General features: G+C 32.7%; 1 protein-coding gene across 7 annotated transcripts in view; it reads left to right on the top strand.

The window, feature by feature from the left end:
- Window positions 1-22,587, top strand: part of RUNDC3B (RUN domain containing 3B) — a 121,638-nt gene that overhangs the window by 61,938 nt on the left and 37,113 nt on the right. For 4 of the 7 annotated variants that reach the window (XM_032484062.1, XM_032484063.1, XM_032484060.1 and 1 more), the window contains 3 exons: window positions 5,431-5,520; window positions 7,532-7,612; window positions 17,519-17,687. In XM_032484062.1, the coding sequence (XP_032339953.1) occupies window positions 5,431-5,520; window positions 7,532-7,612; window positions 17,519-17,687 (340 nt within the window). Of the gene's footprint in view, window positions 1-5,430; window positions 5,521-7,531; window positions 7,613-16,211; window positions 16,260-17,518; window positions 17,688-22,587 lie in introns of all 7 variants that reach the window. The other 3 variants (XM_032484061.1, XM_032484057.1, XM_032484059.1) reach the window with 1 other exon arrangement.

Here is a 22,587-nt window from a genome sequence, read left to right as displayed (position 1 = left end):
TATTAAATATCTAAACACTTTTAAAATAAATTTTGTTTTAAAAATTTGTTCTTTTTAAATTTGCATGCAACAATAATTCCACATATTCCTGGGAATGAGTAAGAAAAGCTTCAGGATACATTTGACATTACTCTATAGTAAAGATAAGAATAAAATAAGAATATTCCTGGTCATTCATACAGACATGTGACCGGAGAGTAAGAAGTATTATAACTGCCATTTTAAAATTGCTATTTAGAGAGAATTAGGTTTTTTTCCATTAATTTATTAATACAAGGCCTCTTTTCATTAGAAAATTGAACCTGTCATTCCTGTCACCAAAAACACCTTAACCACATTCTCTTTGCTCTTTTTTGTTGTAATGGGAAGTTTCTGCTGCTTTCAGAGGCTACTTTCTTCTGGATTCTATCTCCATTCACCTCTTCCTTTAGATACCACCTCTCCTAATCCTCAATCTATCTCCCATTGCTAGATCATTCCCACCCATGTAGAAACATACTGGTATCTCGTACCTTAAAAAGAAAAAAAAAAAAAAAGTCTCCATTGAACCTAATTTCCAGTATTCTGCTCCATCACCAAACTTCTCAAAAATCTGTATACACCCTGTCACCATCTCCTTACCTTAAAGTCACTTTTCTGTTTATTCTTGTTGATCTTCTGGCTCTCAACACTTCACCAAGGGTATGTTATAAAAGAATACCAGTAATATACAAGCTACCACAACTTACTGGGCATTTTTCTATCCACGTTGTATTCCACGTAAAATGGTTGAAAACGTCCTCTTTCTTGAAAAGCCTCTTTGCTTTTAACTTATATAGCATTCCCTGGCTTTTCCTTCTCTCTCTATAATTGCTCTTTCTCTGGCTTCCCTCCCTCTTCACAGTTTCTAAGTGTCAGTGTACTCTGGGCTCAGTCCTCCATTGTCTGCTCTTCTTTCTCTTCTTAGAATTTCATCCATCTCCCTGGAGTTTTAAATACCACTTGTGTGGTCATGACATCACATTTAAATATCTAGCTAGAGAGTTCAGACTTCTTGATTTTTATCCCTTCTAATCCTGTTCACCCCCTCTTTTAGCAAGTGGTTTTACTGTCTTGCCTATATGGCTGGTGCAGTCAGAATCTAAAATTCATATTTGATTCCTCTTTTTCCTTTATTCTCTATGGTCATTCCATTAGCAAATCTTTTCAAGACTGTTTCCAAAGTCTGTCTTGAACCCACCCACTTACCTTTATTACCATGACTGCAACAGTAATACGTGCCTTCTCTCTTACCTCCACTCCATTGGCTTCCCAACTGAGATTCCAGTTTGCCCCCTGTCAGTAGCCACCCAGTTTCCAGCCAATCTTCTTAAAAGTAGGAGGTATCCAGTCAATTCCCACTTTAAACACTGAGATGGTTTCTCATTACTTTAGCTAGCAGGCTCTCTGAACACCTTTCCTGGAGTCAAATCCTGGTTTTACCATTTTCTAGCTGTGAAATCTTCGGCAAATTGCTTACCTCCTCCATGGCATAATACTTGGTGGTAAAGTTAAAGAAGATAATTAATGTAAAACACTTATAACTATGCATGGCACTTAGTAAATGTTCACAATTATAATTAATGTTTTGTGGCCTACAAAGTCCTGTGTGACCAGCCTTCTGTGAGCCTAAGGTCTCAGGCCAAATACTTGAGAATGCCTTTCCTAATGACTTTCTTCTAAGTTTGGTTCTCCTTTAGGTTTTCTCTGCCTGAACAGCCTATTTATTTACTTCATACTTGTTGTCATCTCTAGTTATCTTTTTCTTTGGTTTGTTGCCTGTCCTCTCCCCTAGACTGGAAGCTCCATAAAGAGGGGTCATGTTTAGCTTGTTCACCATTTTATCTCTGGTACCTAGCACAGTTCTTGCTGCATTATATATTTGTTGATAAAATAGTTAATGAATTAAATTTATTAATTCTTAACAAGGCTTTTTGGAGATGTATTTTTTTGGCCAGTTTTTCCTTCTCAGTTTGACTTTGAATAGAACATTTATTTGTAATGCTGTAATCTGTTTTGTATGTCATGAGGGAGAATCTTCTTATCTTCTCCCTTAAAGCTTCTTATATAAAGAATAAATTGGGGAAGAGAATAAGAATGTTGATAATGAAATTTCTTTGGTTTATAAAATAAGCTTTCTCATATTTTAATATTGCACTTTCAGCGTGTAGAATAACTTCTGACTCTCAGAAAAGGAAATTTTGAAACATGATATTGTGCACTATCAATGTAATCTATTCTGGTTGTTCACTTTGGATCTCATACAAAGGATATTTGTTATTGAAGTCCCCAAAAGGCTTTAAAATAGTTTTACAGAATGAACACTAAAGATAGCATTACAGAGACCTATTTCAATTAGAATTAAATTATATGTGATAAGAAAAGAAGTATTATTCTTATTAGGGTATTATTTTAAATACTTTTCTAGTTTCTGATATTTTTCTGGTCAATATACAAGTGATTGGAAAGAGTATACCTAATAGAAAGTGGAGGCCTTTCTTCCAGATCACAGTGATATCAAATAGTTGCTCACAATTTTCCTTTGCTTCTGAAATACAAACTTCTTTAAAGATACAGTCTAATGTATAAATCTTTAAATTGAAGTTTTTAATACATTTTTCACCTTGGTACTTTCAATATTTATAATACACTTTTGCAATTCTGCACACTATTTTGGTTAGATCCTTCTCATAAAAATATTTTCTTTAAAATGAAACATATTTTCAACAAAAGAAAGGGAATTTTTTTAGTCTATAACTTACTGTTATTGGATTAGTCATCTTAGGCTTTGCTCTTGGCTCATTGGATACATAAGCTTGGTTATATAAGCAAACTTTATTAATGTTCCAGGTTTTTGGTGAGATAAAATGAAGATATTGAAAGTTTACAGTCTTTAGAAGTCTTTGAAAGTATTGGTAACAGAAATCAGATTCTCAGTCAAAATTGTTGATATGTTGGTTTGATTAAGGGAATAATAAATTATTTTTTCCTAGTAGCTTTTGCCTCTTTAATACATGTGAATGACTTAAATAAATCTTTGATTAAGTGATAAAAAATCATCTTTTTTCAGATCAGTTCAGTCTTCATTTAAATACTGAATTAAGTTATTTTTAATGTGTTATCTCAAATTCAAAAGTGCATTTACTGAAAATGTGTTATTTTCTTAACCAGAACTAATAATGAAGTAGTTCAGCATACAAAGAACAGTTCTCTTGACTAGACTTTCATCTTCATTTGTCCTCCTCTCCCCCTCTGTTGCAGTAAATCAGATCTATGCAATATTATGCTTCAGGTGTGATTTTATTTGAGTGGAATTACTGATTTCACACTGAGCAAGCACTTCATTTATATTGGTTAGCTAAAAAAATCATTAGTAAAACAAAAGCAAAAAAGCTCATTAAAACAATACGACATACAAACATATAAATGACCTTTAGACTTAAAAAAAATTCCTAAGACCAGTTAGTTTTTATTTGTTTTAGGTATTCTCCAATAGTTCCTAAAACAAGATTGACATTAGGAAGCAAGCAAGAATAGTTTTGATCTGGGGGGAGGGGATAGCTCAGTGGCAGAGCAGGTGCTTAGCATGCACAAGGTCTTGGGTTCAATCCGGAGTACCTATGTTAAATAAACAAACAGACAGACAAACCTATTTACCCCCCCACCCCAAAAGAATAGTTTTGATCTGACTCTTGGAATATACTTAGAAGCATGGTGGGCTCAAGGTGGCAAACAAAGGTAGACCTTTTCTTATGTAGGGAAGTAACTGGGAATAATGGGTGACTGTCAGTATCAAAAACTAAAACAAATGCACATGCCCTGTAGAATCTTGTAGTTTAGAACCATTGGAATCATAGATCTTCCAGGAGTTGATAAAAGATTCTGTCAACAGCCAACTTAGTTGTTGGAACAGGGGCAAAATATCAGATATATAGATTTGCCTAAATATCTTTACCTTTCGGTGGAACACCTCAGTTGAATATGTAGAAATTCCTCCCGTTTAGTTTACTAATCTTTGTTAGGCTGGAATTGTTAGTTTTTCTCCCTTTGTGTAAACCAATAAAAGCAATTCCCATATTTCCAAGGAAACAGAAAACATCTACTTCAAGCTAGGCTTCCCACCTATTTTTGTTTGCAGCCTTAATATCCGTCAGAGGGGTAAATAGTTGTCTCTTATTTTCCTTTGTACTTTTTATTCACTTAAAATCTCTTAAGGACCATAATAGAGGTTAAATTCTCTTTAAATGTTTTTGTTTTACAAGAAGTATTATGGTTTAATAGAAAATATATAGAACTTAAAGTAAGAATAATTGAGTTTCCTCCTTGAGCAGTTTATCAACATAAGCTTGGGCAGATTGTTTTGACCTAACTCTTTTCTTGATGGTGAATTTGAAATGCATGACAATTCCTCCTGCGTTTACTTCATGGGCTTTGCAAGTATCAAATAATATGTTTGTAAAAATATTTGGTAAACTGTAAACTTTAAAATTGATGATAGGATTACGAGCATATAAACTTTATATGCAGCCTTTATAAACTCATAAATATGGAAAAGAGCAAGACAAATTTCATTTTCTAAAATGTTTTCCTTTTAGTGGGATGTTACAGAGTGGTGTTGACTGCCAGTGTATAATATAAATAACTATAACAATTTAATTATCTTCGTTACTGAACATAAACTAGTTTTTGCATGGTAATATTTTTTAAAAAGTAAATTCAGTGATTTTACGTTCTTTTGTAGAAAAATACCTTAAGCATATATTAAATGATATTTTTTCAAAGTATTTATTTTAAAATAAAACTTTAGTATTTTAAAAACTGACATTAACCTAAACAAAAGGCTTTACAGGGATTAGCAAAGATAGATTCATATTCACATTTTGTCAAGGAGATAATGAATTTTTTATATTTCATGTGCAGCTACCTTGGCAGCCCATCTGCCCTATTAAAGATTAGCATGAGTTACTATTAATCACACCTTCTTAGTTCTTAATTTAGTTAATAACCCTTGGAATTATAGAAAAATAGAATGTATGTTTGTGTTTGTTCTTTGTATAGAATAATAGTCTACATCGTTTTGAAAATAGACCTGTATAAATGACTGAACTTGCCACTTTTCAGCTTCCATTTATATTGGTTCACTGTTACGGAAAAATGTTAGACACTCGAGGTCCACTGAATGAGTCACTTTGGAGATTCTTTTTAAGAGAGATAGAAACACTGATAATGTTACAGTGGCACTTTTTTTTTTCCTAAATAGCTACAGGATTTAAGTGATCCAAGTATGTTTTTGTTTAGACAAGTTAAATAAAATTAAGTTCTTTCCACTTTAGTTTGGTCTCTAAATGATTTCTCTAGATGAAACTTCAGTCTGTTTTTAATATTTGTGTATTCACCCATTTCATTTTTTAGGAGATTTTATGAAGATGGAGCAATTGTCTTGGGTGAGGAAGCAAATATGCTTGCTGGTATGCTGCTTGGACTCAATGCTATTGATTTCAGGTGCTTCATCTATATGTATTCTGATTTGAAATTCTTCTACTTCATAGTAATTTCTACTTGTGATTCTTTTCCTTCAGATTTCTAAGTAGGGCACACAGTTGGATATTGATTTGATTTATGAGGTTCCCTTTGGAATGACACTGCTTTTCTAAATAAGTTTGCTCTCAGAAAAGGCTATCTCAAACTTAAGGATTTAACTGCCAGGCTTGCTCTCTAGTTTGGGTAAAAAGAAAGCTTGGGCCACATCCCTCCAAGCAGAAAAATCATGTATTCTGGTAGCACTGAAGGAAGGTTTCGGACCTTACCTCTTAGTATTTTTCAACTACTGCTTTAAAATGAGGAAGACAAGTAGATTCAAAGCCAAAAAGATTTTCATTATCTCATACGTTGAGATAAAGAGGGTATTGACAGGCTATCTTCAGTATCTTGTTTCTTGTTATGTATCTAGAATATTAATAAAATTGTTAATATTTGCTTTTATTATCAACAAGATGAATTGATTCTAAACTAAGATTACAAGTACTAAAAATGGATGTTGTAAGTTCTTTTTAGGTTGAAGGGAGCATCCTTCTGCATTTCTTCAGTTGATCCACGATTTTCCATTATACTAAAAGTAAAAATTTTGTCTATAGCAAGAACTCAAGCATAAGAATGAAGTATTATATTTTAGTGAAATGTATCACTTAAAAATCTAAGAATATTAACAAAACAAATATAATACTTAAATGAAAATCTACTTTTACTTCTTGAATTAAAAATAATGCTACTCATTTTCACTGAGGTTACCTTTTTCTAGTAAATCGCTTGCTTTTCAAAGTATTTTTTACCTTATAGATTTCAAGTTTAATGAAGTAGAATTATATTAATTAGCTTTTTTGTTTAGGATGAACATAATAGATGCAGTATGATGGTTGTCTTTATGATCCCGCTAAGGGATTAACTTTTTACATGGCCTGCTGCTGACTCTGTGTAAATTCTTCACAATTTTATTTTTCAGTTGAAAATATTACTGGGACAAATATCTAAACTTAAACTCTTGGTTTATTGTAACCCATTGATACTGTATAGAAAGCAGATGTCTTAAAGGTACATTAGTAATATTTCTATAAATGAAGGAAAGTCTATATAAAATGTTGCCACCTTGATTCTCTCCTTATTCAAGTCTGTATAAATACAAACATACCCTTGGTATTAATATATTAGAATAAGTATTTCAACAGATAAACTTCCCCCACAAAACCAGAAGTTAGTAGTGCATGTATGAATTTTTTCCTTTGAAAGATCAACTTGTATCTTATAAATGTTCCTGTGTTTATCTTCCTACAAAGATGTACTTTTTTCCTTTTAACAATAAACTAAACAATGTTTTAAAAAATCCAGTTGGATATAAGATTATACAGAACAAAGATTACTGGATTGGGGGACCAGGAGACCCAGTTTCTTTACTGGCAGCATGACTTTGGGCAAGTCACTTAACCTTTTCCTTGTTGCGACGGCTTCAAAATGGATTGCCTGGAGTTCAGAAGTTGTTTAGCATTCTTTTTAGGTATAAGATCCAACCTTTCACCTATTGAGGTAGTTTAGAAAACCCTCATTTTCTAATTACTCAGTTCTTTTTAGAAGATATTCAGTGCCACCTGAGAATTTGTATTTAAATGTGAACAAGTCTTCATTTGAAAATTCTCTAGTGATGTTGTAAGAGTCTAGTAAAGACCAAGATAGTTATGAAATGAATAAACAAAGTTTGATCAGATTTCTCAGTAAGTTTTACTTTTGCATGATATATTTATGTAACAGTGTTATTAACTTGTGCAAGCCTTTGTCATTGGTATTGAAGGTAGAATATCTTTATTTGATGTTTATTTGTACCAAGTCACATTTAAATTACAAATAAAAAAAAATTAAAAGCTCACCTGTAATTTGATGAAACAGTTGTCTCTAACAAGAGATTGTTTATAACACTTTGATTTAAAATTTTATATATTAATACAGTTATTGTCTATTGTCCTAGCTTCTGTCTAAAGGGAGAAGGATTGGATGGCAGCTTTCCTGCTGTAATAGACTACACACCGTATTTGAAGTTTACTCAAAGGTATTTGACATTTTGAAATATGTTATTGAAATCTTAACTTATAATTGAATGTCTTGTTATGCAATATATTCATCTGATTAAAACTACTTTTTATAAAACATTTCAGTAACAGAAATCATTCAAAAATATAAACTTCAGTTGCTTTGTTAGTATATAAGTATACTCTTTTTATACAAGTGTAATCCTAGCATAAATGTAGTTTTTAAAAAAACAGCATATATTTCTACTGCTGTAGTCAATATAATAATTTTAAAAGCTCTATGATAGTCCATTGAGGTTTCAAAACTATAATTCATTATTTAGATTGTTTTTCATTTTATTGCCATTGTAAAGAACACAACAATGAACAGTTTTGTGTAAATAAATTTTCTTTTTGTTTCTGTTGTGAATTTAGAGTTATTCAGGTAAGTGCAGTGAAAAATTTTGTGGCTCTTGAAGTCTGTCCTTAGAGTTGTATTAGTTTATCCTACTACCAGTATTGTGTGAGAGTTATGGATTTCCTAATCTCATTAGCATTGAAAATTAATCAGATGAAGTCTATAGATTTTCTGAAAAGCTGCTTGTATAGTTGATTTTGTGAATAGAATAATGCTCTTATGTACTTCTAAATGTTATGATCAGGCCAAAGCTGTAAGGGAGAGAGCGAGTGAGTACAGGTATGTATGTATGCAGTGTATATATGTATGTACACACACATGCACACACACACACACTCAAGATGCATTTATTGAGTGTCTCATGTAGGAAAGAATCTTTCCTAGGTGCGAGGGATACATAGATGTCAAGAGTTATAGGAACTTCGTGAACTTCTAAAGAGAAATACAGTCACTCTACTGAAGATAATCACCATCTAGTGAGAGAAGTCACTGTGATTTCAGAGCCAGGAGTGTGAAGATATTTTAGAAGATGAAGGAGAAGGATGAATAGAGTATTATGGTACCAAGATTTCTAACTTAAATAAGTGCATCCCTTGGGAAGAGGGATGATAATTCTACTACATCAGTTTTAGGAAAGTAATACATCAAGAGATATTTTGAATAAAACATAAAATTATACTGTTTTGGCATATGTTAAATTATAGGACATTTTGTGAATATAAATAGTTTAAAATAATACTAGTAAAAATAATAGTAATATTTATTGAATGTTTATTATATATCAGGCATTGGTCTAAGTACTTTACTTCTATTAACTCATTACTCTCCTCAAAATCCAGTGAGGTAGGCACCACTGTCCTTATTTTAAATGAGAAAACTGCAATACAGAGAGGTTACATAACTTGTTCATAATCACACAGCCTGTTTGTGCAAAGTGGGTCACAAGTCTGAAATTAAAGAGTACAATGCCAGCTGGAGAAAGGAGTTTGGTCATCAACATGCAGATAAAAAGGCTATTTTTAGTGACTTAGGAAATTACTTAAAATATGAAGATAAATGTAAATACAAATTTTCCTCTCTTACTTACATAAGAGACTAATACAGTGCATTTAAAAGGTATGATAGTGGAATCTTCTCAGTTGGTGCCCAAGAATGAATTTATGGTATATATTCTGTGCCCCCAGCTGCTTATCCCTGTTTTGTCTGATTTTAAATACAATTTCCTCTTTGATGCACCAATCTAAACATGTATGTATATCTTCCTCTCCTTTATATACTAAAGGATTCCTACCATCTTGTTATATAAAGAGTACTAAAACGAGAAGGAAAATACCAATTCAACCTAGTCATGACCCAGTTAGCATTACTCACCACAGAGTTTTTCTTTTTAGAACGATTTAAATTCTTCTAATAGTCGTAAAGTACCAATATTTTAAAAATTGAACTGCTTCCATCCAAGTATACCTGTTTTAAACACATTAAAAAAAAAAACAAAACTCTATTTAATTCCTGATTTTAAAAAACCAGAGAGATTCTGTCCCTCCTCAAATTACTGCTTTTAACTTATTTGGAGAGCAATGTGTATTTATTGTAGAATAATTAATTAGAAAATACAGAAATGTAGAAAGTAGAAGAAAACTTAAGTCACTCATAATCTTATCTTTAAGAAGCAGCTGCTAGAAGCCTTAATGTTTTGATGGATAGCTTTCAGCCTTTTCTATGCACAGGAATATTTTTCTTTAAAGTGGAATCACAGTGTACATGTAACTGATTTTTTCCCTTAATACTGTATACTGAACATTTTTGCATGTCCTTAACTATCCTTCCATAGCCTCATTTCCTAAACGGAGTAGAATTTCATTATCTATATAATGTTAACCTAGTTATCATTGGACTTTTGGAGTACATTCAGTTCATTGTCACACATAGTATTGCACTTAGTGTCCTTGTAACTACATTTTTTTATGTGTAACAATAATTATTTAAGATAAAATCCTGAAAGTAGAATTTCTGGGATAAACAGCATATATGTTATTAAAGCTTTTGAAACATGCTGTCAGACCACCCTGCACAGAGGCCATACCCAGTTCCTGTCAGTGATATTTGAGAGTACCTGCCTCCGCCATTTCCAACTAAGTGTTAAAAGTGTGGCTAATTCTATAAATAAAAATAGTATTCTGTTGTTGTTCTGGTTTGCATTTATTTGATTGCTGGTGAAGCTGAACTTTAAAAAATGTTTGTTTGCTATTAGTCTTTTGAAATAGAGCTTTATCCATCTGAAGCGAAATTATGAAAGATGTTAATAGAAAACATCATAGAATATAATTCATATTTAAAATTCGTTTAATTAAGTTTTAGTTTGTGTACCAGTGAGAAAAGAGTTGTGTTTTTCTGAGTTAACTGCTTGATATAACTTTAAACATCCTTGAACACTTTTTCTTGAATGGATTTTAGGCCAAAAAAAGTCTAGTAATAAGTGAAGATTATTGCCCTTTATAATGTCTTCAGTTTTTCAGTTTTAAATATGACATTCTTATTGCTAAATCTTTGTACTTAGAAATTTTCTACAAACAGAATTACTGAGTTAAAAAGACTGTAAATGATCAAGTATGCTGTTAAATTGCCCTTGCTAGATGTAGCATTCCTTAAACAGTTGGCCGTCCACATCTGCAGGTTTCACATCGATGAATTCAACCAACTATGGATCTAATGTATATGAGACTTGTACATATAGGGGACTTGAGCATCTATGGATTTTGGTATCTGCCGGGGCTTCTGGAACCAACCGTCCTTCACTCTGCCTTGTCCCCCACTTAGCAGGGATAAACTAATCATTTGCTCAGAAGCCCTATCCTTTGGCCTGTGTACTGCATCAAATCAGCTCTCTTCTGTCTTTGCTCTGGCAAGTGCCCCCTTCAATTACTTTTCTTTTTTCTATATCTTTCTACACATCACAGCATACAAGTATGTTGTTATTTTCACTATCTTAAAAAATGAAACATAGAAACTTTCCTAACCCCACATCCACTTCTAGTTATTTCTCAGTCCCCCTTCCTTTATTACAAAACTGTGACTCTCCATTTTTTTGCCTCCATTCTCTCTTGAACTATTGGAATGAGCTTTAATACCTACCCCTGAAACTGCTCTTTTCAGAATCAGCAGTAAAGTCTCATTGCCAAATCCAGGAGTTGATTTCCTCACCTTACTTGACCCTTGATCGCTGTCTGATATATGTGATTGCTGTTGCTCAGCACTCTTCTTATTTTCTTCCTTTTTGCTCCTTCTTACTCTCCTTCACTGCTTTCTCCTCATCTCCCCAACCTATAAATGCTGGACTGTTTCAGAGATCAGTCCTGAATAATCTCTGTCTACCTTCACTCTCCAAGTAGTTTCATCCAGTTTCATGGCTTCAGATACTATCTACATGCTGCTTTTTCCCAAATGTATGATTTCCACCTGGAACACTACTACAAATCCTGGACTGATACATCCTGCTGCCAACTTAACACTTCCACTTGGATGTGTAATAAACACCTCAGATGTAACATGTACAAAATTGAACTCCTAATTACCCACCTATCCACCACCCCACCACCCTTGTGCAAAAAAAACCCTTTCTTTTCCTTTCCTTAGTCTTTGCCATTCCAAGAATGGTAGTTTACCATTCTAGTTTCTGATGCTCAAAGCTTTGGAGTCATTGTTGAATGATCTCTTCCACAATCCACATGTGATCCATTAGAAAATCCTTTGGCACTGCCACTATCACCTCCTCAATTTAAACCTGAAGATCTTCATGCTCTACCTTTGACTTCTATAGTTTATTCACGTAGAGCAGCCAAAGTGATCCTTTTGAAATGTAAGTCAAATCATTTTTTCTCTCTGCTCAAAACTTTCCAGTAGTTTCTTTCCTTCTGACTCAAAGTAAAGAACAAATTCCTTAGTTGATCTGGTGTCCAGTACCTCTCTGACCTCATGTCTTTCTCCCTGCCCTCTTGAGACGAGAGGGAAGGAGGCAGAGCACAACCACTGAAGGAATGACATAGCAATTGAGGACAGACTGGTTAGAACCAAGATGGTGGAAGATCCTACTTCCAGTAGACCTTGAGCCTCATGGCACACCCATAGGTGCCATGACAGTTCCTAGGTTGTCATAAAAGATCAAAAAGTGGGTGGGGCCCCAATTCCTAGAAATCCTTGCCCCTTCCCCAGAGTAGCTGGAATAATCCTCCCACTTGTTAGCATATGAAATTACTGAACCTGTAAAAACTAAACACCTCCAAACCTCTCGATCTCTCTCCCTCTCCCCTTTTGAGATGGCCTGCATTCTGTCTATGGAGTGTGTATCTCCTAAGCTGCTCTTCCTTCTGAGTGAGATGGACCTCACTCTTCCTATGGAGTGTGTATCTCTAAATAAACTTGATTTCACTCTACTGTGCCTTGCTCTTGAATTCTTTCCTGTGGAGGCAAGAATCTATTCTCCAGCAACATGTTCATGTTGTCGCTAATGGCAGAATTTCCTAATCTCTTATGGCTAAATAGTATTCCATTGTATATATATGCCATGTCTTTTTTACCTATTCGTCTGTTGGTGGACACTGAAGTTGTGTCCATATCTTGATTGCTTATGCTGCAATAAACATGGGATATTTCTTCAAGGTTGTTTTAATTTCCTTTGGGTATATACCCAGAAATGGGATTGCTGGATCGTATGGTAGTTCTGTTTTAATTTTTGAGGAACCTCCATATTGTTTTCCATAATGGCTATATCAGTTGACCTTCCCACAGCAATACAGACAGGTTTCCTTTTCTCCACATCTTTGCCAGCATATCTCTTGTTTTCTGATGATAGCCATTCTGATAGATATGAGGTGATAATCTTGTGATTTTGATTTGCATTTCCCTGATGATTAGTGAGGCTTGAGCAACTTTTCATGCATCTATTGGCCATTTGTGTATCTTCTTTGGAGAAATGTCTTTTCTGTTCCTCTGCTTATTTTTCAGTTGAATTGTTCAGGTTTTTATGATATTGAGTTGTATAAGTTCTTTATGTATTTTGAATATTAACCCTTTATCAGATATATGCACATATTTTCTTCCATTTAGTCGGGAGATGCCTTTTCATTTTCTTGATGATTTCCTTTGCTGTGCAGAGGCCTTTAATTTGATGAGTCCCATTTGCTTATTTTTGCTTTTGCTTTTTTTTATTTGCTCTTTTTTTTTTTTTTTTTTTTTTTGTGTGGTGTCAAATCCAAGAATCATTGCCAAGATAGATGTCAAGGAGCTTACCTACTGTGTTTTTTTCTAGGATTTTTACATTTTCAGGTCTAGTGTTCAAGTCTTTAATCAATTTTGAGTTTATTTCTGTGTGTGATGTATGATAGGGGTCCAATTTTATTCTTTTGTATGTGGCTGACCAGTTTTCTCAGCACCATTTACTGAAGAGACCATCCTTCCCACATTGTATATTCTTATCTCCTTTGTCATTAAATTGACCATATGTGCATGGGTTTATTTCTGGGCTCTCTGTTCTATTCTATTAATCTCTATGTCTGTATTTTTGCCAGCACTGTACTGTTTTGATTACCGTGGATTTGTAATATATTTTGAAATCAGGAAGTGTGATGTCTCCAGTTTTGTTATTCTTTCTCCATATTGCTTTGGCTCTTAGGGGAATTTTGTGTTTCTATACAGATTTTAGGATTGTTCTATTTCTGTGAAAAATGCATTGAAATTTTTATAGGGATTGTATTAAATCTGTAGATTGATGTAGGTAGTATGGACATTTTAGCAGTATTAATTCTTCCAATTCATGAGCACCAAGTATCTTTCCATTTAATTTTATCTTCGGTTTTTTTCGTCAGCATCTTACAATTTTCAGTGTACAAGTCTTTCACCTTCGTAGTTAAATTTATTCGTAGGTGTTTTATTCTTTTTGATGCAATTGTAAATGGTATTGTTTTCTTAACTTCTCTTTTTGAAAATTTGTTATTAGTATATAGAAATGCAGCTGATTTTTTAAATTGATTTTTTATCCTGCAATTTTGCTTAATTGATTAGTTCTAACAGGTTTGTGTGTATAGAGTCTTTAGGGTTTTTTATATATAATATAATATCATCTGTAAATTGTGACAGTTTTCACTTTTTCCTTTCTGACTTGGATGTCTTTCATTTCTTTTTCTTGCCGAATTGCTCTCTGGTTAAGACCTCTATGTTGAATTATATGTTGAATGTAAGTAGGTGAATGTGTGCATCCTTGTCTTATTCCTGATCTTAGAAGAGAGCTTTTTTTTTTTTTTTTTTTTGCTTTTCTCCATTGAGTGTGATATTAGCTGTGGGCTCACTACATATGGCCTATATTATGTTGAGGTATGTTCCCTCTATTCCCAGTTTGTTGAGAGCTTTTTTGATCTTATCTTTCTCTGTACTTTCATTTACTTCTTTTTTATAAGTATATAAGGCTATAAATATTGCTTGAAGTGCATCTTAAAAGTTTGATAAATTATTTTTATTTTTGCTGTTTTAATACAGTTTCCATTACAACTTTTTGACCAAAGATTATTTGGAGTGTAATTTTAAATTTTCAGTTATTTTCAGGGCCTTTGTTAATGTTGTGATTAGTGAGCATGGTCTGCATAATGGTCTGTATAATAATAGTTCCTTGCAATTTGTTGAGAAATAATCTAGAATAGGTTGGTATTCCAATGATTGGGTCCTGTATTCATTATATTATGCTTGTTAATGGTATTGTTCTAATATTTTATATCTTTTTTTATTTGTCCCTGTTTCAGCCTTCTAATTGTTGAGATGATTCAGTAAATTCTTTTATTATGATATTTGATTTGTCAATTTTTCCTTTAACTACTTGTGATTTTTACTGCATATTTTTTGATGCTAACTTATTAGATGCATACAGGTTTAGAATTCTTAATTTATCTTGAATTAGTATCAATATGTAGTAACCATAATTATGTAGTAATTTTTTAAATTTCTTAAAATTCACTTTGTTTGATATTAATAGATTCCAACCATTTTCCCTTAGGTTAATAATTTTCTAGTATCTTTTAATCTTTTTTAAACCATATTTTATCTAATCTGACATGCCTTCCATTGTAAATGTATCTCAATTCAGAGACTTTAATATGTGAGAAAATGGCTTAACAGCAGTAGTAATATATCACTTGTAATCTATACCCTGATTTCAGACATATTAGTGAAAAAAAATAGCAGGAATTTATGAAATACAGTTCTTTTAACTTTTGTTTTTAAGTATATCTTTTCAAAATAGTAATTAAATGGAGTTAAAAAAAAATCAAGCCTAATGGGCTTTTTGTCTTTTAACTGAGGTGCTTAGGATTATTTACTGATCTATTTGGATTGATATCTCCTATTGTGCTTTTTGCTTTCTGTTTGTCCTAATTTCTTTTTCTACTCTTTTTATCTTCTTTTTCTTGGGGGGAATTGATTTTCCCTCTCCCTCCATTTTATTCGTCTACTAGTTTATAGTTTACATGCTACTCTTCTTTTATTGGTACTCCATTAATTTGACTATGCATATGTAAAATTTAACAAAGGCTAAAGTTAATATCTTTACCACTTACCCAGATAAATGAGGACCTTTTATTGTTTTAATTCAGGTCATTTCATTCTTGACATATGCTATCACTGTCGAGAATTTTAGGTTTGCCATTGATTTATTTAAAATTCCATGAAGTAGGCATCATTGTTAGTGTTTTACACTCTCAGTATTTAGGTTTACCTAGAAGTTAACCATTTTCTTTGCTGAGTGTGCCTTCTTGGATCATTTTCTTTTTTCCTGAAATATAATTGTAAGTTCTTTTAGTGAGACTTAGTTAGTACGTCCCTCAGGTTTTAGTATTCTGAAAATATGCTCATACTGCCCTCTTTCTGGGAAGGTAATTTTGCTGTATATACTATCCTGATATAGCAGTTGTTTTTTCTTAGCATTTAAAAAATCTTTAATAAATATTGTAATTTATTTATATCTACTTTATATTTTACAAATTCCATGTTCATTTGTATCTTTTAGCTCATCCATTTAATTTTTAATGTCAAATAACATTTTTTTAAAGTTCTTTGCCTGTTTTTCAAAGGTAGAACTTTATCATGATACACTGCTTTCTTTTCTGCAAGTCACCCAAAGCCACAAATGTGACAGGCAAATTTCCTTTTAGTGTGTGTTTTCTTATTGGTTTGTTTTCTAGATCATCGACCGAGAACATCTCCACGGTTGGACCTTTCTTTATGCAGAGGTCTGTGATTCAAATCTGCAACATGCTTGGACTCCAGACTCAGGAGCCCAACAGATGCAAACACAGATCGTGGGGGATGAAATATATATCTTTCTTTGCTCTTTATTGTATTTTGTACCATTATATGTAGATTAACCTATGAAATTATAACTTCTGAACTGGAATTCTTTTGGTTCATATTTTCCTGGTGTGTTTCCATCTTTTTCATTTTAATTGTTATATAGTCATATGTATCTTGTAGACAACTTATTGTTGGCCCTTATTTGTCTTAATCAAACCTGAGAATCTGACTTTTGGTTGCTGAGTTTAACCCACTTAAGATTTTTGTAATTTCTTTTATATTAGGGTTTATTCTGTCATCTAATTTTTTGTTTTGAATTTGCTCTATTTTTATATTTTGCTCCTCTCTTTGACGTATCAGAGTTTCTTTTTATACCTTAAGTTTATATAGACTATTTTTATGCGTTCTTTGTTATAAGTTAGTACCATTGCTCATATTTTAAAATTTATTTCCCCTATTCCTTTTTAAGTATATTAATACCTATATTTTTCTTCTAAACCAGACGACCATCTTAGCACACTTTGCTCTTCGTTTAGTTTCTCCCCCTCTTTTTTTCCCCACCTTATTCTGTACTCCTCTAACATATTGATGTCATGAGGAATTTTAGATAAGGATTGTAATGAATATTCTCTCTGCTTCACCTTTGCCTCTCCTTCTTCCCCTAACAAAAAAGAGTTAGAAGTGACTGGTTTTTCTGAACCTCTTGTTATCTTCTCTTTGTCAAAGCTGAGCTGACCTTGAGCACTACCCTGACATTATACCTCACTGGCAATAGGGTGACAGTGCTATTTTCTGCCTTGCAGTGGAGATTGGACAGGCATTGATCCACGTGGGGCAGTGAAAAGATACCAGCTATAAAGCTCTTCCCAGCACATGTGGAATTTCTAGCTCTCTTCTCTGGACATTCTCACAGTTTTTATGTTAATTCTAATTAAAATCTGTAGACCTCACTTGAACTTCTGTAGCATCTCTAGGTTTGACATTGTGAGAGGGAGTCAGCTAGCCCTTGTTAGGTTTCTGGACTTGTGTTTTTTTTTTTTTTTTTAAGTCTTTATAATATTTTTATTATATGTATAGTTAGTGCTGAATATTTTGGAGCTTGCTCCCAAATAGCTTGCAAATAGAGAAGTATTTCTTAAAAAGTCAAAGTGGAACATATTATGAACTTTATTTCTTTAAAAAATTTTAATCTTCTCAGTTCTGATAGTATCAGCAGTGATGAGGAAGAGCTGAGGACTTTGGGAAGCAGTGGTAGTGAAAGCAGCACTCCAGAGAACGTCGGGCCTCCTTTCATCATGGATGAGAATAGTTGGTTCAACAAGTGTAAGAGAGTTAAACAAAAATATCAACTAACCCTGGAACAGAAGGTATTTATCAGTTGTCAAAAGTCATTTGATTTGGTTCTAGTTACTGCCTTTGGACTGTCACTACCAAGAGATCTTTTAGCTGAATATAAGTATTTACCTATTGCTACTTCCTTTCTATTCTTGGATTGTCCTCCTCTTAATTAAGAATCAGACCAAGTTATAGGAGAGGCTTTTGTTTGTTAAACTTTTTCTAATTTTATGTTTTAATATAAAAATAAGCCATTTATTCTCCTGTATGCCGTTTCATTCATATGTTTGAGATATTAGTTCCTATGATTAATTTTATAGAAGATTTTTGGTTTGTGAAAATGCAGTGATTGCCTAATCAGATTCCACATATGTTTCTCACACTCTTTTAAAAAAAGCAGCTATTTTAGCTGCTCTTGTGTGTTAAGCATTGTAGTTGGCAAGTGAAGTACATGACAAAATGGAAAATAAACTCTAACATCTTGAGTTGTAACCTCTTCTTTTCCACTGTATTATCTATTTTCCCTTCTACTCTTTCTTTCAAATTATCATTACTCATAGATGATCTATATAGGGAAAGCCCAGTAGAATTAGCAATAGAGATATTAGAATAATAAAAAATACATGGAGGAAAATGGTTACAAAGTAATTTTACAAATATGAGATTTCCTGTAGAGAAACAGCTACTGATTAGAAAATATAAAGAAAAATATCCCGTTATTAATAGCTACAAAAATGCATATAAACTAGTTGAAGAAAACTTTAATACCCTATTAAAGAAGAATTCTGGTTCCAACTACCAGCAAAAAGTCAGACTGAGATAATCTGAAAGCCTTTGTATTGCAAAATTCTGAACATGCCGAGTAGAATAAAATTTTGAAAGAGTTTCATACAGAGCTGCTCTTTCAAAGAACAGGAGCTCACTAAGGATTATAAACAAGGAACAGCCTAAAATCAAGGGGAGTAAGTCATGAGTTAAAGCCACTGCTGGCTCCTAGGGCGGGCATGAGAGCCCATTCCCTTAACCTAGGTACCTGTATTTTAATACCAACAGGGGAGCTGCAGATCTAGGCCCACTATCATGCAGGATGGAAACTGAACCTAAAGGCAGGAGTGAGATGCAGAATGCCAAAGTAAGCACAGAAATCGGTAAATAAACCTTAACTACATGAAGCAGGAGCAGCAGTATTAATGACCTATATAGGGTGACAGTTGTGTTCTGGACTATGTTTAACAACTGGCTTTTGCAGGGAAAGAAGAGGAGCCTGCTTTCTCTGAGATAAATAATCCCGTCATGGCCAACTTAAAACTATCAATGTGATACCACTGAATGCAGAATTGGGAAGAGATGCACACCATTATGTAGTATTTCTACTAGATAGGACACAATAGATGTGAATGGCTTTAAAAACACCAATACTAATAGTAAAATGTAGTAAAATATTTGGAAAGTGATGGATTTTGAGTAGTTATTTCCTTATTTTTAATATAATTTACTTAACTGCAAGTTTATATAATTCAATTTTTTAATAACAGCAGTGTTTTAACAATTGAATTACAAAGAATCTGAAGCTTAACAATCAGTTCTGGCTGCAGCCCACCCTGGAAAGTAAAATGGAACTAAAATACTATCTAACAATATCAGAAAGAGTGAGAAAGGGTGATTGAAGCTAAAGCCTTTTGAGGTCTTTGTATTATAGCAAAGGAGTGTAGACACATTTTTTTAATGTGTATGCCTGTTTCCAAAGTTGCAGTTAAAAGAAATAGAATATTTAGCTTTTAAACTAATAATGAGAAAGAAAAGAAATAAGGAAAATTTGACTAATACAATAGAAAAGCAAATGAGGAAAAAAAATAAGGATAGTGTAAAGAAAACAAAATAAAGTAGTAGGAATAAATCTCAATATACAAAGGAGTCAACTTCACCATAAAAGTAAATGGTGTAAACTTGACAATCAAGACAAACTGTTAAATTTCTTTTTTAATCATTAATTTTAGTTATATCCTATCTATAAGAGGCATACATAAAATAGTGACACAAAAAAGTTGAAGCAAAGAAGGTAAAAATATAGTAGGCAAATACCAACCAAATAATTCTATATTAATATCATTCAACACAGACATTAAGGAAAAAAAGCATTATTAAGACTAAAGAAAGAAATTGCCCTTTTTGAAAAAGAGCAGTTCACAAGAGATGTAAAACAGTGCTGAACTTAAAATGAGTTTAACAATGTAGCCATGAAAAATATGAAGCAGAAATTAATAGAATATCCAGGAGAAATGGATAAATCCATAATTAAAGTAGAAAATTTTAACATCTTAATAGTTTGCAGATTAAACAAAAAATTAGTAAAAATGTAATGAACTTGAATAACACAACTACTAAGCTTGATCTAAAATATGTTAAATGCTAATGATTAGAATACACATTCTTTTCAAGGGCGCATAGGACAGCTATCCAATTTTTATGGAATGTACTAGGTCACAAAACGAATGCCCACAAATACCAAAGAAATTATGTAATAGTGAACACAATGCAATAAAGTTAGATTCAATAGAAAAAGTTTACCACCACCTGTAGTCTGATGGAGATTTTATAAAAATAAGTCTTCTAAATTATGGGTCAAAAAGAAATGAGGAAATACTTAGAAATGAACAAGAATGAAAACAATGCATACTTACAGTTCTGAGTTGCAACTTGTATAATACTTGTGAAAGTGCTTAATTTAGAAAAGAAAGAATGAAAATTAAAGAGATGAGCATCTAAGAAGTAGACAAAAACTACTGAACTAGTTTAAAAGAAGAAAAATAATAAAAATAAGAGCAGATATTAATGAAATAAACAGAGAAACAGAAGTAATAAAACCAAAAGCTGATTATTCTTAAAAACGAATGAAATAAAGGGGGCAAGGGTATAGCTCAGTGGTAGAGTGCATACCTATCATGCCTGAGGTCCTGCGTTCAATCCCCAGTACCTATGTTAAAAAAATGAATAACCTAATTACCTCCCCCCCAAAAGGATGAAAAGATAATAAATAAAAAATAATTTAAAAAAGAACTAGTGAAATATACAAATCCCAAGAACAATTAAATTTCTAAGAGTTAAGGCACAGATAGATAATTTTAAGAATTAGAGTAGACAATACAACTATAAATGTGGTGGACATCCCCCATAATTAGTAATAATTAAATTTAGCACTTTATATCAATCCTTTAGAAAATTTAGATGGAGAATTTTTATAAATATTATTTCTCAAAACTGTTAGACATATAATCATTAAAGGAATTAACAAGTAGTTTAAAATCTATCCTTTCTTCCCCCCAAGTCACCAAAATTGTTTGGTTTTTGAGGGAGATTCTGCTAAATACTCAAAAGGCAATAATTCCCATTTTATACTTACTGTTCTGATAAAAGGAAAAGAAGAAGTATTTTTCAGTGAGTTTTATTAATTCAGTATAACTTTAATACTAATGTAAAGTCATGTGAATTAGTATCAGGTGGGATGTGATTATATAAAAACAGCAGTATGAACAATTTAGCATTATCTAGTAACTGTGAAGATATGTGTGGCCTTTGGCCCAGTCATGTGTCCTAGAAACTCTCAGATGTGTGTACCGGATTTCTTATAACTGAGTATTCACATTAATATTGTTTGTATTAAGAAAAATCTAAAATAATACAAATGGCCATTGACAGGAGAGTGTATAAATAAGTTGCAGTTTTCATACAATGGAATACTCTCCATTATTGAGAGTGAATGAAAAAACTATGGCTAGATGTCATTGGATGAGATATAGATGAAAAAACAAATTATAAAAGAATATAGACAAAACCCGTCCAAACTAAGCAGTATGTTGTTTAAGACAACATGCACTTGTGGTAAAGCTAGAAGGATAAACAGAGGGATAATAAACACAAATCTCAGGATATTGTTCTTTGCAGAGGAGGCAGAGGATGTAATGAGGGAGATGCATTGTAGGGGCTCTGAAAGTATTGGTAATGCATCTAGGTAATGGGTATTTAAGTATTGTTTAATTACTGATGTTTGTAAGTAATCATATATAGTTTATATTAAGCTGTATGTATATAGATGAAAAATTTCATTTGTAAAAACCTTAATTTTTGAGATTTTTATTATTTAAAAAAACAAGTATTTGAGACTTGTCAGGAAAAATATCTGAGAAGCTCAATGACAGGGACAGTATTAGTTGCTACTAACATAAATCATAAAGCCAAAATAGCTAAAACAGTTTGTAATGACACATGGAAAAGATAAGAAATGGAATAGAAGAATGCTCTAAGAAAAAAAGATTCTAATTCATATCCTGAGAGGAATTTGAAATCACATTGTATCTAAAAAGAATAGGATGCCATGAGAAGGTAACAGTCAGAAAACATCAAAGTATTGGAAATAAAAAATAAGATTTCCCAGGGGGTGGGGAATAGCTCAGTGGTAGAGTGTATGCCGAGCATGCATGAGGTCCTGGGTTCAATCCGCAGTACCTCCATTATAAATAATAATAATATTTCCTGAATTCAAAAACTTAGTATAAGGATTTGGAGGATAAATTCAGTGAAGTCTCCCACAAAGCAGAGCAAAAGGACAAAGAAACAGTAAATAAGTGAAAAGACGAGAAGGATCTGTCCAAGAAATCTCATATCCGTTAGAATTTGCTAATAATAATAGCTAGGAATTACATATTGCACATAGGGTACCAGGTAGTGTTCTAAGGAGCTTACCTGTATTCATTCATTTAATCATCCCAATTAGGTACACTTAACTGTTCCTGGTTTTTTAGTTGATGAAACAAAGACACAGAGATTAAGTAACTTAACCCGAAGGCACATACTTAAAAGTAGTAGAGCAAGAATATGACATGAGGCAGTCCCTAAGCCTTCAGACCTAACCTAAACATTATACTGCTTCCCACA

The sequence above is a fragment of the Camelus ferus genome, chromosome 7, assembly GCF_009834535.1.
Source record: "Camelus ferus isolate YT-003-E chromosome 7, BCGSAC_Cfer_1.0, whole genome shotgun sequence".
In the NCBI taxonomy this organism is placed as follows: Eukaryota; Metazoa; Chordata; class Mammalia; order Artiodactyla; family Camelidae; genus Camelus; species Camelus ferus.
Note: the sequence above shows the minus strand (reverse complement) of the source record. Positions and strands in the feature narration are given on the sequence as shown.